This window comes from Canis lupus, chromosome X (genome assembly GCF_048164855.1).
Source record: "Canis lupus baileyi chromosome X, mCanLup2.hap1, whole genome shotgun sequence".
In the NCBI taxonomy this organism is placed as follows: domain Eukaryota; kingdom Metazoa; phylum Chordata; class Mammalia; order Carnivora; family Canidae; genus Canis; species Canis lupus.
The window spans coordinates 78459161-78472746 of record NC_132876.1 but is presented as its reverse complement, the minus strand read 5'-3'; the positions used below and the strand labels follow the sequence as shown (position 1 = coordinate 78472746).

Genomic DNA, 13586 nt, shown 5'->3' with positions numbered 1-13586 from the left:
GTGTGCCCCCCTCCCTTCTCTGCAACCACAGCTTCTTCCCCTTTGCAGCCCCCAGGATCCATTTCTCTCCTAATCCATGTCTCCCCACATCCTATCTTTTTCAATGTGACCTCTTTTCTCCCTCTAGTTGTGGGGGTTGTTCTGTCAGTCTTCAGGTCTATTTCTGGGCTATTTAGGATGATTTGATAATTATCTAGTTGTGTTCATGTGACAAGGTGAGCATAGCATCCCCCTACTCCATTGCCATCTTTGTATTCTCCTGTGCATAACTTTTTATTTTTGAACCACTCTCTGTGTTCCTGTGCCTGATTCACTCTCCCTATCTCTTCATTTGTGTCCTTGGTTGCCTATTTGTATGTTTCTGTTTCTATCCCCAGGTTTATCTTTATTCTGTGTCTTTGCATCCCTGCCTCTCTGGGTAGATTTCCTTGTCACCGTGTCTCTGCCCGTTTGTTGATGTTCTTTGTGTCTGTTTCAATTTGTCTAGGTTTCTTTGTTCCTATCTTGGTCCTCCCAGACATGCTCCTGTGTTTCTGTTCCCATTTCTAGCCTGTATCCATATGGTTGTCTTTGTGGCTTCTCATCCCTGTGTCTAGGGATCCTATTCTAGGATCTCTCTGTCTCTTTGTCTCTCTGTCTCTGTCTCTCTCTCTCTCTTCCTGTGTCCCTGTGTCATAGGGTCTCCATTATACTTGGGTCTCCAGCTTGCCTTTCTTTATGTCTCTCTGTTACCTAGCCTAACTCCTACGTCTTAGCTGGTGTTTGTCACAGCTTGGGTGTCTGCATCCCCACGTTTTTGCCACTGGATCTCTGAATATATAAGGTTGTGCTCCAGTTTTGCTCCTCGTGTGCTCCTCTGCATGTGCTCATGTCCTTGCGTCTCTGTTTCCAAGTCTTGGTCTGTGCAACATCTCTGTTTCTATGCTTTTATAGATCTGTTGTCCTGTGTCTCTATTTTCTCCTCTCATCCCCTATCCCATATCTGTAAGTCATCATGTCAGCGTGTCTCTGTGCCTCTACTTCTTAGTCCTTGGTGTCTTGGACTAAGGTGTTTACCTATGTCTTCCTGGTTACCTCTGTGTCCCTGTGTCATGTCTCTATATGTGTCACTGTGTATCTTGACTCCTCTGCTTCTATGTCTGGGTCTTCAGGCATCTTGCTCTCTCTCTCTCTCTCAGATTTTTTTCAGTAGTTTAATCAAAATTTTATTTTTTTCCCTTTTGAATTTTTATTTAAATTTTAGTTAACAAGCAGAGCAATATTGGTTTCAAGAGTAGAATTCAGTGATTCATCACTTACACACAACGTCCAGTAGTTTTTTAAGTAATCTCTATACCCCAGCGTGAGGCTTGAACTCACTACCCCGAGATCAAGAGCCACATGCTCTACAGACTGAAGCAGCCAGGAGCCCCAGAAAAAATAATAAAGTGACCAAGGGAATTATAGACATATAATGAAGTCTGGGGCAGTTGTGGGGAGGGTGGGAAGGCCATCTGAGCTGAGATCTAATGTGTGGTCTGGAATTTGATGGCAATGGAAGAGATGAGGATGCTAGACAAGTGACAGGGCAGGGCAGAGTGATCATCAAACAGAAGGAACAGCTTGAGAGAGGTCCTTGAGTGGAGATGAGGGTGAGACAGGGCCCATTGGATGAACAGAGAGGAGGCCAGTGGGGCTAGAGTTCAGAGAGTGAGTGGGAGAAAGTGAAGTCAGAGAGGTATGGGGTAGAGGGTAGATCATGCAGGGCCTTGTGGGCTATCAAGAGAACTTTGGATCTCATTCTAGGTGTGACAGGAAACCCTTGAGGGGAGTTAAGTATGAAAGGGACACGAAGTAATCTTTGTTTCTAAATGACCCCTTTGCTGCTGGAGGAAAATGGCAAAGAAAATCTCCCAAGAGAGGAAGCAGGGAGACCAGTTTTCTAGAGTAAACACAATGGCAGTCTGCCCTAAGATAGTAATAGTTGGGGTGATGAGAAGTGGGTGCATTTGGGAAATATGTCAGAGGTAACATTGCCAAGAATTGAAGATGGATGGGATATTGGTGGGTGGTGAGGGAGAGGGGCATGTGAAGGATCTCATGCCCAAATTTATATCCCTGTGATTTACTGCCACCATCGACTGGCTCTAATCCTGCCCTATGAGGTCACCCAGGAAATATTGCTCTTCTTAGGAAGACAGAACAATGGAGGGGTGGAGTACATTCAGTCTGGGACCAAATCATGTAGGTCCAAATCTCTTACTAGTTGTGTGACATGGAATAAGTTACTTCACTTCACTGTGCTTCAGCTTACCAATGAGTAAAATGCAGTTATTAACAGGGTTTGTGTGTGTGTGTGTAGTAAATGAGGGACTTACAAGTACAATATGTAGAGCAGTACTTTCACATCGGAAGGACTAGAAAATGTTAACAGTTAGTGCGTCACAGTCTTTGGGAAATTTAAAGATAATTATCTTTTCCAGTGTTTATACCCCTCTCCTTAAACAGGGCTGTTTACAGAGCACAAAAGAACTAAGCAGACTTGCCTTGCCCAGTGATGCTTCCATTTATAACCCTGTATCCCTACCCTGCTTGAGACGCATGAGCAATTCTCTTGTCCAACAAAGCAAATGTCAAAACCACAGCTTGACCAGTTTGTTTCTGTTTAGCCTTCCTAGTCTTAACATCCCTCCTCCCTCAAAGCCTCTAATTCTGTGTTATGTACTGAGGCCCAGAGAGGTTAAATAGCTGATTTGAAGCCTCAAAGCAAGCAAGCAGGCAACTGGGTTATCACTAGAATCTGCAGAATGCCTTGTATGCTACCAGTTCCTGGAGCTTCCCATTCATACCTCCCCCGCCCCCCGCCGCCATGGCTTGACCTCTTGCCCATGGCACTCACCATCTTCGTCAAGAGGGAGAAAGGTATGGAAAGCTGGTGGGTTCAAGGACTCCATGAACACGGACTCCACCACTGACTCATGCGGCAGCTCTAGCTCCTCAGGGAGATGGAGCAGGCTCTCTACATCAGGGAGGGTGCTAGAAGGCAGCAAGACTGGCAGGTTTGGGCAGCTGCCTTCCAGCAGAAGACCAGAGCTGCTGGGTAGGATCACTGTTGGGTCTTCTGACACAGATGGTCCCAGAATTTGTGTGGTGCTTTGGGGCCCCAGAAGCAGGTCATGCTGATGCCAGAGGTTCCTTGGGGCAGCAGAGAGGGCAGGGTGAGGTCAAAGGGAATAGAGAGGTGTTCTCCAGGGACAGAAGTGATCATGGTACTGCTGGGACTTGCGGGACTTGAGGTTGTGCTCGTGGATGTGCTTGGATCCTGAAGAGGTGGGGACGCAGGTCTGGCAGGTTTGGGGGGTTATGGGGTTTTGGGTTTATTGGGTAGTGGGGTCCTAGGATTGGGAAATGATAAGCTTGGGTAATTTGGGGGGAGGTGGGCTACTAGGTTTAAGAGGTGATGGGATTTTGGAGGTCTTACATGAGAGAACCCTGGGTTTAGGGTGTGGCCGATTGTTTGGGGTCTGGTGAGCAGGAACCTTTGGTCTAGTGTGTTATAGGCACTTGGGGATCTGAAGTGTGGAGACTCCAGGCTTGGGCTGTGGCAGCCTTTTGGGTGACTGTGATATGAGTACCCCAGGTTGGGGGTGTGATAGACCATCCAGTTTGGGTTGTGATGGAGCACCAGGTTCGGAGTGCAGTGGAATAACAGGTTTGATAGTGCCAGCTTTGGCCTGGGATAAGGTGCCAGGATTCAGAGGTGGGACTTGTGTCTTGGAATTCATGGGGATAGGGCACCAGGATACTGGTGTGATGGTACACTGGGCTTCAGAAGCAAGAAGGGGCCAGCATTTGAGGGCACAAAGGTAGCAGTTGTTGTTCTGAGACTTGGTTGAACCAAAGTGCCAGGATCGTGTTGTGCTGGATGTTTGGGCTTTGGGTGTGCTGGGGTGGATAGGGTACTAGGGCTCTGGCCCAGTGGCTCCAACTCCTTGGAACTGGGTATAATGTTTGTGGAGGCAGGAGTAGTTGAGGATAACTAGAACCTTGGTTTCACAAGCCTTGATTTGGGAGAGACCCTGGATACCAGGGCTGACTGGGTTGTGCCTGTCCTTAGGCCATGCCTGCTGGTGGATGAGGGCATGATGGTGCCTGGTCCAGCTGCAGTGGAAGTCTGTATCCTGGCCTTCCCACTTGCATCCTTGGGCTGCACGACCAGTAAAGTCAGAGATGTGACAAAGTTCACATATTCAAGGGACAGGCTGGGGACTTTGGCTGCCAGCAGGTGGCAAGCGGTGGTGTCACGGGCCTGGAAGCATGCCTCCAGCAACTCTCCAATGGTGAGGTAGGCCCAGAGGTAGGCAGCAGGTGAGTGGGCTACGTTGTAGGCTGGCTCCCCTGGGACACCAAAGTTCTTCTGGCTGCTGTTGGCGGCTGCCTTGCTGTAGCAGGCCACAAGAAGCTGACCCTGGATGCCCAGTTCCTGCTTGCTTGCCTGCACCTGTCCTGCCACCACCAGCTCTGAGCCGCCAAAGTAATTGGGGGAAAAGGCCCAAGGGGAGGCCCCTACCAAGCCGCCCAGGTAGTCCAGATGCATGTCTGCCAGCAGAGGCATGGAGATCTCCTCGGAGAGGTCCTCCACCGGCTGTAGGGCTGTGTCAAGTGTCCTCGTGCATGCACCGGGCTGCTCTCCGTGTCTCCAGGGATAGGTGACATTTCAGTGGGAAGTCAGCCTCATCCCCAAAGGCCAAACTGAAAACGGACACCCTGTTGCCCAGCGCCTGTCAGATGTTGGAGAGGATCACACTGGGCGTCATCACACTGGCTGTGGGCTCCACATCTGTCAGGAAGGTGATGAGAGGGGTCCTCCCCACATTGGGTCCCCGTGCAGTCTCCTGGTTGCTGTGGTTTAGCAGAGCTGCTTTGATGTTGGTCCCTAAGTGGGAAGCAGACTGTGAGACCATCTTTTCTGGTTATTTCTGGTTATTTTTCCCATTGCAGACACACTGGGCACCTCACCAACCTCTCTGGCTCAGGAATTTCTCATTATCCTTGTTCAGACTTTTTCTGCTGCTTATCCTTCCCAGCTCCCCCACCCCGACACAGGCTCCCTGAGATCTGACAGTGGGGCCCACATGTTCTTGGCTTTTATCACGCCCTGTCTCAGACTACGATTTGCCTGTTTCCTGGGGGGATATCTAATCCTCTAGTCAGACAGGCAGCTCCCCAAGGATAGCAACCTCACCTCCATGCTACAGGGGAAAAAAATGGATGAGTTGACGGGAGGTGTTTGATTGGGGAGACTTCGGTACTTTTCTGAGAGATGATTTTGCTCAAAAGCTTGACCAAATGCTTGGAAATAAGTATGTAGATTATTGATTTTAAACACTTTTGGCAAATTCTCCTGAGTATGTGCTTTAAAGAGAAACTCAGAGCCAAGGAAGAATGTACCCTAAAATACATAGAACTATGTTCTTTCTACTAGGAAAAAGAACACAGAAGATGAAGGGACATATTTGTAGAAAACATAATAGTGATATTTCAGGTATTGTGAGAGGTGAGGTGGATGGGGAATGAAGGGAGCATTTTGAGAATTCCCCACATCTGGGGTGCCTGGCTGGCTCAGAGCATGTGACTCTTAATTTCAGGGTCATGAGTTTGAGCCCCACATTGGGTGTGGGGCCTCCTTAAAATAGAAAAAATAAAGTTAAAAACTAAATAAAAAATAAAAAGGAACTCCTCACATTACCACAGCCCATCCATTTGAGTGGCCAGGTCTAACACTTACAACCATCAGCTTCCATGTGGCCTGGTAGTCCTTGGTGCTGTGGATAATTCTGGATAGTAGTCTGGATGGAGCCTCCAGCTTTCTAGACACTAACCGAATCAGAAAAGGTGATGATGTTGAAGTAGTCGGCCTGCAGGTCACCAAGGATCACATTCATGGCCTTGTTAGTTTGTGGGATGTGGATGAAGTGAAGGGGGTGGACCAAGGCCTGAAGTTTTGCTCAAGACTGGAAGGTTGGGGGATCCCTAGGTGGCTCAGCGGTTTAGCGCCCGCCTTAGGCCCAGGGCAGGATCCTGGAGTCCCGGGATCAAGTCCCACGTCGGGCTCCTTGCATGGAGCCTGCTTCTCCCTCTGCCTGTGTCTCTGCCCTGCCTCTCTCTCTCTCTCTCTCTCTGGGTTTCTCATGAATAAATAAATAAAATCTTTCTTAAAAAAAAGACTGAAAGGTTATCTCTATGTGAGGTACTAAGGCCTAAGTGTCGTATGGCTCTAAGACTCTGACTCCAACACTCTGTAAATCTAGAATTCTCAGGTCGACATGCTAGAGGCCCTATGGCTCTAAGCCTAGAATTGCACTGTCCAATGGTAACTGCTTAGCCACACGTAGCTATTTCAATGTAAGTTAAAGGAAAACGTTAAAGTCTGTTTCTTTACTTGGCAGTAGCCGCATTTCAAGTGTCCCATAACCATGTGACGGTTATTGCAGAGCAGTGGCTACCAAATTGGACACCTCAGAACTTTAGAACATTTCCATCGTCAAGGTAGTTCTGTTAGACAGTGGTGGACTAGAAGGTTCAAACTCTGTGCTTTCAGGGTGCTAGGATCCTGTGTGTTCCATGGTTCCTGGACCCCATGACCCAGGATACAGTGATTCCGGGACCCTAAAGCTTAAGAGTTTTATGATTCTAGGTCTTTATAACTTCCTTCCTGTGAATTGGCATACTTTGGTTCTGTCCTAAGTAATCTGTTCTTCCACCTCACCTTCCATTTCTTCCAGGCTGACCTTCTCATCAGCCCCCAGAAAACCCCAGATTCTGTGTGGTTTTTTTCTCCACATCTTTGCTCTTGTTGTGCCCTTTAGATAACAGACCTTCCCCCACCCCCTTCTCCTTTACATATTCATATCTTCACTGTTCCTTCAGTTGCTCCTTCTCTGGGCAGCACTTCTTTGATTGCTTACTCTGACCCATGCCCCTGGCACCCAGATATTCCCTGTCCCAGATGGTTCGCTGGCTGTTGTATGTGGAATATTTTCGTTTCCCACACAAATATTGAGCCCTCTGAGAACAGGGCTTAGGATGCTTCTTCCTATTAGCTCCCTTCCTGATGACAATACCTAGCATAGGGCTAGGCACACAGCAGGTTCAGGGAATGGGGGATGTAGGTTCTCATATTAGGTACCACTTATAGGGCACTTGTTATGTTCCAGGCACTGTGCTAAATATTTAGATGCATCAGCTCATTTAATTGTCATAGCAACACAATGACAAAGGTACTAATATCATACCCATTTTATAAGTGACAACACTGAGGCTCAGAAAGGTGGAGTGACTTGCTCAACGTCACACATGATGTGTGTCACTGATGAGCCAGGGGCTCAAATCCATATTTTGGAGGTGTTAAACCTTATGCTTTCCAATTTTTACGTTGCTATAGATTTCAGAGACAACAGGAAATACCACTTTGTGGCCCACCATTCTCTACGTCTTAAATGGATAGAAGATGCCTTGAATGCTTTTAAGTGGATCAGAGTCTTTCATGCCACAGGACGAGCTCAGGGTATAGATTAGGTCACACATTCTCGAATAGGGAGCTCAGGTCTTGCTCAAGATTGAAAGGTTATTTCTATACAAGGTACTAAGGCCTAAGGGTTGTATAGTTTTAAGGATTTAACCATTCATTCGTTTTCATTCAGAGGACTGCAACATAGAACATGATGACCCTTCTTGAGAATCTCCTGTTAACCAGAGGCAGATTACATGTTTAGAAGTGTGTTGCTTAGTCTGTTGAGATTTTCCAGCTACCTTTCTGTTTTTGGTTTCTAGTTTAATTCCACTTGGTCTGAGAGCCTATATTTATTGTATGATTTCTATTCTTTCAAATTTGTTAAGTCGTGTTTTATGGCCCACAATGCAGTCTATCCTGGCAAATATTCCACGTGAGCTTGAGATGGATGTGTACTGTGCTGTTGTTGGATGAAGTATTGTGTAGATGTCAATTAGATCCAAATGATTGATGGTGCTGTTCACTTAAACTATGTCCTTTCTGATTTTCTGCCTGCTGGATCTGTCCATTTATGACAGAAGGAGCTGAAGTCTCTAACTATAACAGTGGTTTTGTCTATTTCTCCGTGCAGTCCTATCACTTTTTGCCTCATGTATTTTGACATCCTATTGCTAGGTGCATTACACATTAAGGATTGTCGCGTCTTCTTGGGGAGTCATTATGTAATTATAGTTATATAAGATTTTTTTTTCAGTTTGAAAGTAGTCATTGTTTGTTAACTGGCCAAATTGCAGAAATAATGATGGTAGATACCTTAGTTTATCCTTCTAATAGGCCTGTTGATCTGGTTTTCCCTATTGCTGGCATCCACACCTTCATTCCACTTCATGGAGAAGATCATTTGAAGGGCCACAGGAAGGTTTTTGCTTCTTTGAAACACTTTACAGTAGTATAGATCTTGTGAATCAGATAGATCTTCCATGCAGGTGATGCCATATATACCAAGAGATCGAGCAGCATGTTATCTGTCAGGGAAATTTGCTTTTTGTTCCTTTATACAATGGTCTCTTTATCCCTGATAATTTGCTTGCTGTAAAGTCTACTTTGTCTGAAATTAATATAGCTCCTCCAGGATTTTTAGGATTCGTGTTAGCATGGTATGTCTTTTGTTTCCATACCATTACTTTTAATCCATCTGTGTGTTTATGTTTAAAATGGGTTTTTGGTAGACAACACATAATTGGTCTGATTATGGTTTGTTTGTTTTTGTTATGTTCTGTTTTGTTTGAATCAACACTAATAGTCTCTGTCTCTTGATTGGTGTATTTAGACCATTCACGGTTAACATGATTACTGTTAGAGTTAGATTAATATTTGCCATATTTTTAACTGTTTTCTATTTGCTGCCCTTGTGTTTCTTCTTCCTTCCTTCCATCCATCCTCCTCCCTTCCTCCTTTCTTCCTTCCTTTTTTTCAGTCTACTACTCTTTCTCTGTCTTCTGTGGTTTTAACTGAGTATTTGATATGATCTCATTTTCTCTTGTCTCTTAGCATATCCATTATGTTTTTAATTTTTTTCTTAATGTTTGCCCTAGAATGTGGAATATGCTTTTGCAACTAATCCAAGTCCACTTTCAAAAAAAAAAAAAAACACTATACAGCTTCGTGTGTGGTGCAAGTATCCTGTGATAGAATATTCCCAGTTCATCCCTCCTGTCTCTTCTATAACATTGCTGTCACTAATTTCACTTATCAATAAGCTGTATTCACTGAACACATTATTTCTATAATTATTTTGAGCAAACTGTTTTTGTTAGATCAATTAATTTAAAAAGAAAAGACTATTGTTTAACCTTAATTTATTCCTTTTTCTAACACTCTTTTTTTTTTTCCTTCAGCGCGTTACATAGTTCACTTTCTTTTTGTTGCATGGTTTTTCAAGAGAAATCCAATATAATTCTTATTCTTGTTCCTGTATAAGTAAGGTGATATTTTCTATGGGCTTTTTAAAGAACTTTGTCTTTGATTTTCTGCAGTTTGAATAGGATAGGCCTATGTGTAGATTTTTTTGGTACTAATCCTGTTATAGTGTTCTCTGAACTTCCTAGAGCTGTGGTTCAGTGGCTGTCATTTATTTTGGAAAATTTGTATCCAGTATTCCTTCGATTATTTCTTCTGTTACTTTCTTTCTTCTCCTTCCGGTATTCCCATTACACATATGCTATACTTTTGTAATTGTACACAGTTCTTGGATACTCTCTTCTGTTTTACTTTGTTTTGCGTTCTTTTTTTCTCTTGGCTTTTCAGTTTGGGAAGTTTCTATTAACATATCCTCAAGCTTATTGACTTGCTTTTTGTCCATGATCAGTCTCCTAATGAGCCCGCATCAAAGGCGTTTTTTATTCCTGTTACAGCATTTTCTATTTCTAGCACTTACTTTTGGTTTTCTTAGGGTATCCATCTCTGCTTGCATGTCCCATCTGTTCTTGCATGTTGCCCACTTTTCACACTTAGGGCCCTTAGCATATTAGTCATAGCTGTTATAAATTCCAGGTCTAATCATTTCTCTACCATATCAGTCTGGTTCTGATGGTTGATTTATCTTTTCAGACCATGCTTTTTCATTTGGGCATGGCTTGTAAGTATTTGGTGAAAGCAGACATGATGTATCACATAAAAAGAACTTTAAGTGTGAGATTTTGTGTGATTTGAGATTACCTGGTGAGTAATTCAATCGTGCTTGCTAGTTGCTACAGTTGCATGTGTCAGAGGCTAAAATTTCTTCTAGGGTCCTTGTTTTCGACTCCTCTGTTGTCTTGGGTTTCTCAGGATATTCTTTCCTGAAGAGCCTAGGCTTCCAGTACCCTCAGCTGTAATCTCCTGTTGTTATACAGGAATGCAGTGCATGTGGTGATACTGTGAGGGAAGGAGAAGCATTTCATAGTTCTATGCTTCGGTCTCGGTCTTTTAGGGCACGTATGCCCCTGAAACATGACCTCCACAAGTGCTCCTCAGCTTTTTCCTGACTCTAGATGAGATAGGAAGGCTAGACAGTTTGAAATTGGGTATTTTCTTTCCCCTACACTTAAGACTACAAAAAGACAGCTCTCGATATTTCCCTTCCCCCAGTTTGGTTACACTCTGGTAAAATACAAGTTAGTAGCCTTAGGTCCTGTGGGCTCTATGGTTCAAAATTTCAAGGCACATAGACCATACTGCTCCAGGTCACTTGAACATTATAATTCTAGAATCCCAGAGTACTGTAGTTCAAAATACTGCTTCCAGAACTTTATAGATTCAGGCTCTAAGCTCAAAATCTCTTTGGCCTATGGCTCCAGTTTTCCGTTTTAAGGGCACTCTGGTAGAAGGGCTACAATATTTAAATCTAGATGGACCCAGGACTCTGTAGTCTCTAAGCACTACAATGCCAGTGCACTGTATTTTTCTGGCTGTGAAGTAAAATAAACAACAGAAGACAAAACCAACCTGTGGCCTGTGGAAGGTTCAGAGTCTAAATTGACTGTGGTTTTATTTTTATTTGTTGACTCAGGCTTTATGACACCAGAGTTCTCCAGCTTGAAGGTTCTATGACTCTGGGCCCCTTGGAGATCTGAAGTTTTGTGGCTAAGGCCCTTGATGTTTATTTACAGTCCCGTTGTCCCATGTTCAACGTTTCTAGTACTCTGTGATTTCAGGTCTTCATGGCTCCTGATGTGCAAGGTTCCAGGACCTTTGGGTAGGCCTTGGCCTATAAGATCCAAGAGTGATGGGAGGTAGAGTCTCTGGTCCCAGAGGACCACTGTTCCAGCACTCTCTGCTTTCTGAGCCTTCTAAAACAAGCTACAAAAGGTCTGCAGAGTCCTTGTTATCTGCTTCATCATAGTACCAAACATGGAGCCGCTCACGTCAATAACGAATACCATGTTTCTCTTGACAGGTGGGAGGCCTCTGGGGGCAAAGTAATGAATAAAATAGTCCTCGCAAATCTTGACAAAAAGAAGTGAAACCAACAGGAACCATGAGAGACGGTCTAAATCAGGTTATCAGGTTCCCTCTTATTCTCCTATGGAACACCCTGCCTTTTTTTTTTTTTCTCCTTCGTAGGCTTTAACTCTGTTTCTAGTTAAATAGGCATCTGTGTGATTGTTTGTGTCAGTGTCCATCTGCTCTGACAGAACTGTGTCTCTGCTGTTCAGGCTGTCAGCCCAGGGCCTGCCCCAGAGCTGCGGAGTGAATGAGACTGGCTTGTGGCCCAAGGCTCCAAGGATCAGGATCTCTGTAATATGTGAGTTCCTGTCCATGAGAGCTGACTTGCACAGTCTTGAGAGCCCCTGGGGACATTTTGCCTGGGCTCCAGGAACTGTAAGTATTGTTTTAACCTCCCTCTATAGAGTGAGCCAGGGGCCCAGCTCCATTGCTGCCAGGGGCTGGGAGTTTGCAGGGCCTCCCTCTCCTCCTTAAACCTCTTTCCTGCTGTTGCTGGGCAGAGTAGGCAGGGAAGGAGGGAGCAGAGGCTGAGCAAGCTGTTTGTTCAGAGGGGATTGGTTAGACCAGGTGCAGATGCCTTGGGCTGCCAAGGATGTGATTGGCTGCTGGCCCCCTCCCCCTACTCCATCTTCCCTCTGCAGAGCCTGGAGGCTGGAACAGCTGAGGGACGTGGAGGGGGGAGCTGGGAGGGCCCCCAGGACCAGTGTCAGCTCAGCCTAGGGAAGTATGGGGCTTGCTGAGGGTCTGTGCTGCTCAGTAGCCAGAAGGAAGCGCTGCCTTGGGACAACCAGCTTTGTTCTCCTCTCTGCCATTCAGGTACTCTCTGATCACAAGGCTGGACATACTACCTCCTCCTCTCTCAGGGGGGAAGAAGGCTAAGGAAGGATATCTTACTCTTTCCCTCCACTCCAGCCTTTGAGTTAATTCACAAGTGCATGTGCAGGCTCTGTCTCCACTTTCTCCTGGCACTCTACAGCAGGTCTCCAAAGCCTGAGTCGTCCACCCTGCAACTGCCCAAGCCCACGGCAGAGCCCAGCTGCCCTGCTATTCCTCCCATAACCTGGGTAGGTGAGAGTTTCCGGAAATATCACATTCCTATCTCTTCATGGTCCCAGGCTCCCTGGTGGCCTCACACCTCACATCCTATAAGCCAGAGGCATGACCCAGGTCACCAACCTCTCACGCTCCCCTCAGCTGCCATGCCACCTCACTTTCAGGAAATATTTCCTTTCCTTCCTAATGAAGAAAATTAAGGGCACCAGGCCATGCCCCTTGGACCGCCCACCACACTCTTGCACAGGGTTCACACACCCATACACCACTTCCTCTATTAAGGACAGAACAGTCCTGTCCTGGACCCCATCCATGCACTCCCAGCCTCCAGCACCTCCTCCACTGGTCAGACCCTTCTCTCTGACCTGCCCCACACATGCTACTTGGGTCTTCTTTTAGAGTATGAAAAGTTGTGTGTCTTTTCCATCCATTAGGACAATCCCCATTGGCCCCAATCCCATCAGAACTTCAAACCATCTTCTCTAATCCCTACAGCATGCCAAGGTAATTAAATCATCACCTACAGTGGTCTCCTCACCTCCAGCTTATTGCTTTCCACACCACAGACTGGCTTCAGCCCTCACCACACACTGACTCTTTTCTCACTAAAGGCAACAATAACAAGTTGGTTTCCAAACTTAGTGGGTGTATTTTGATTCTTATTGGACTGCATCTCCCTGATGTATTTTGCAATTGCTGATCGATCACTTTTGGTCCCAAGAAGAATCCTTTGTCCTGGGAATCTGAGGTGGTGAACTCTCCTTATCCTCCTACCAGCTCTCTGGCCCATTTGCTTCAGTCTCTTTCTTGAGCTCCATTTTCTCCCTCTGTCCCTTAAGCAGTGCTTCCTGATACTTTTTCAGCCATGGCATGCAAAGAAAATGATTATGCTGGTGTAGCACAATGGAGGGAAGTGGTGGGGATATAGAGCTCTGAGCAGACTGCTGGCAGCTGGTGGGGCTGCACACCCTGAGAGCTGAGGAGATCAATAGCTGCTGGACTGGGAAGCTGTGCTAACTTAGCAGTTGCCATCCTGGATCTGCTCTTCTGGCTC

The 13586-nt window shown here is 45.7% G+C and overlaps 1 protein-coding gene across 1 annotated transcript in view; it reads right to left on the bottom strand.

Moving 5' to 3' along the window:
- Positions 1-1200: 1200 nt before the first annotated feature.
- ITIH6 (inter-alpha-trypsin inhibitor heavy chain family member 6) overlaps positions 1201-13586 on the bottom strand; it is a 35282-nt gene continuing 22896 nt past the window's right edge. Inside the window, 7 exon segments of the mRNA XM_072817823.1 lie at positions 1201-3188; positions 3191-3412; positions 3414-3767; positions 3770-4639; positions 4641-4915; positions 5768-5945; positions 11371-11478. Coding sequence (XP_072673924.1) covers positions 2823-3188; positions 3191-3412; positions 3414-3767; positions 3770-4639; positions 4641-4915; positions 5768-5945; positions 11371-11478 — 2373 coding nt within the window. The 3' untranslated portion in view covers positions 1201-2822.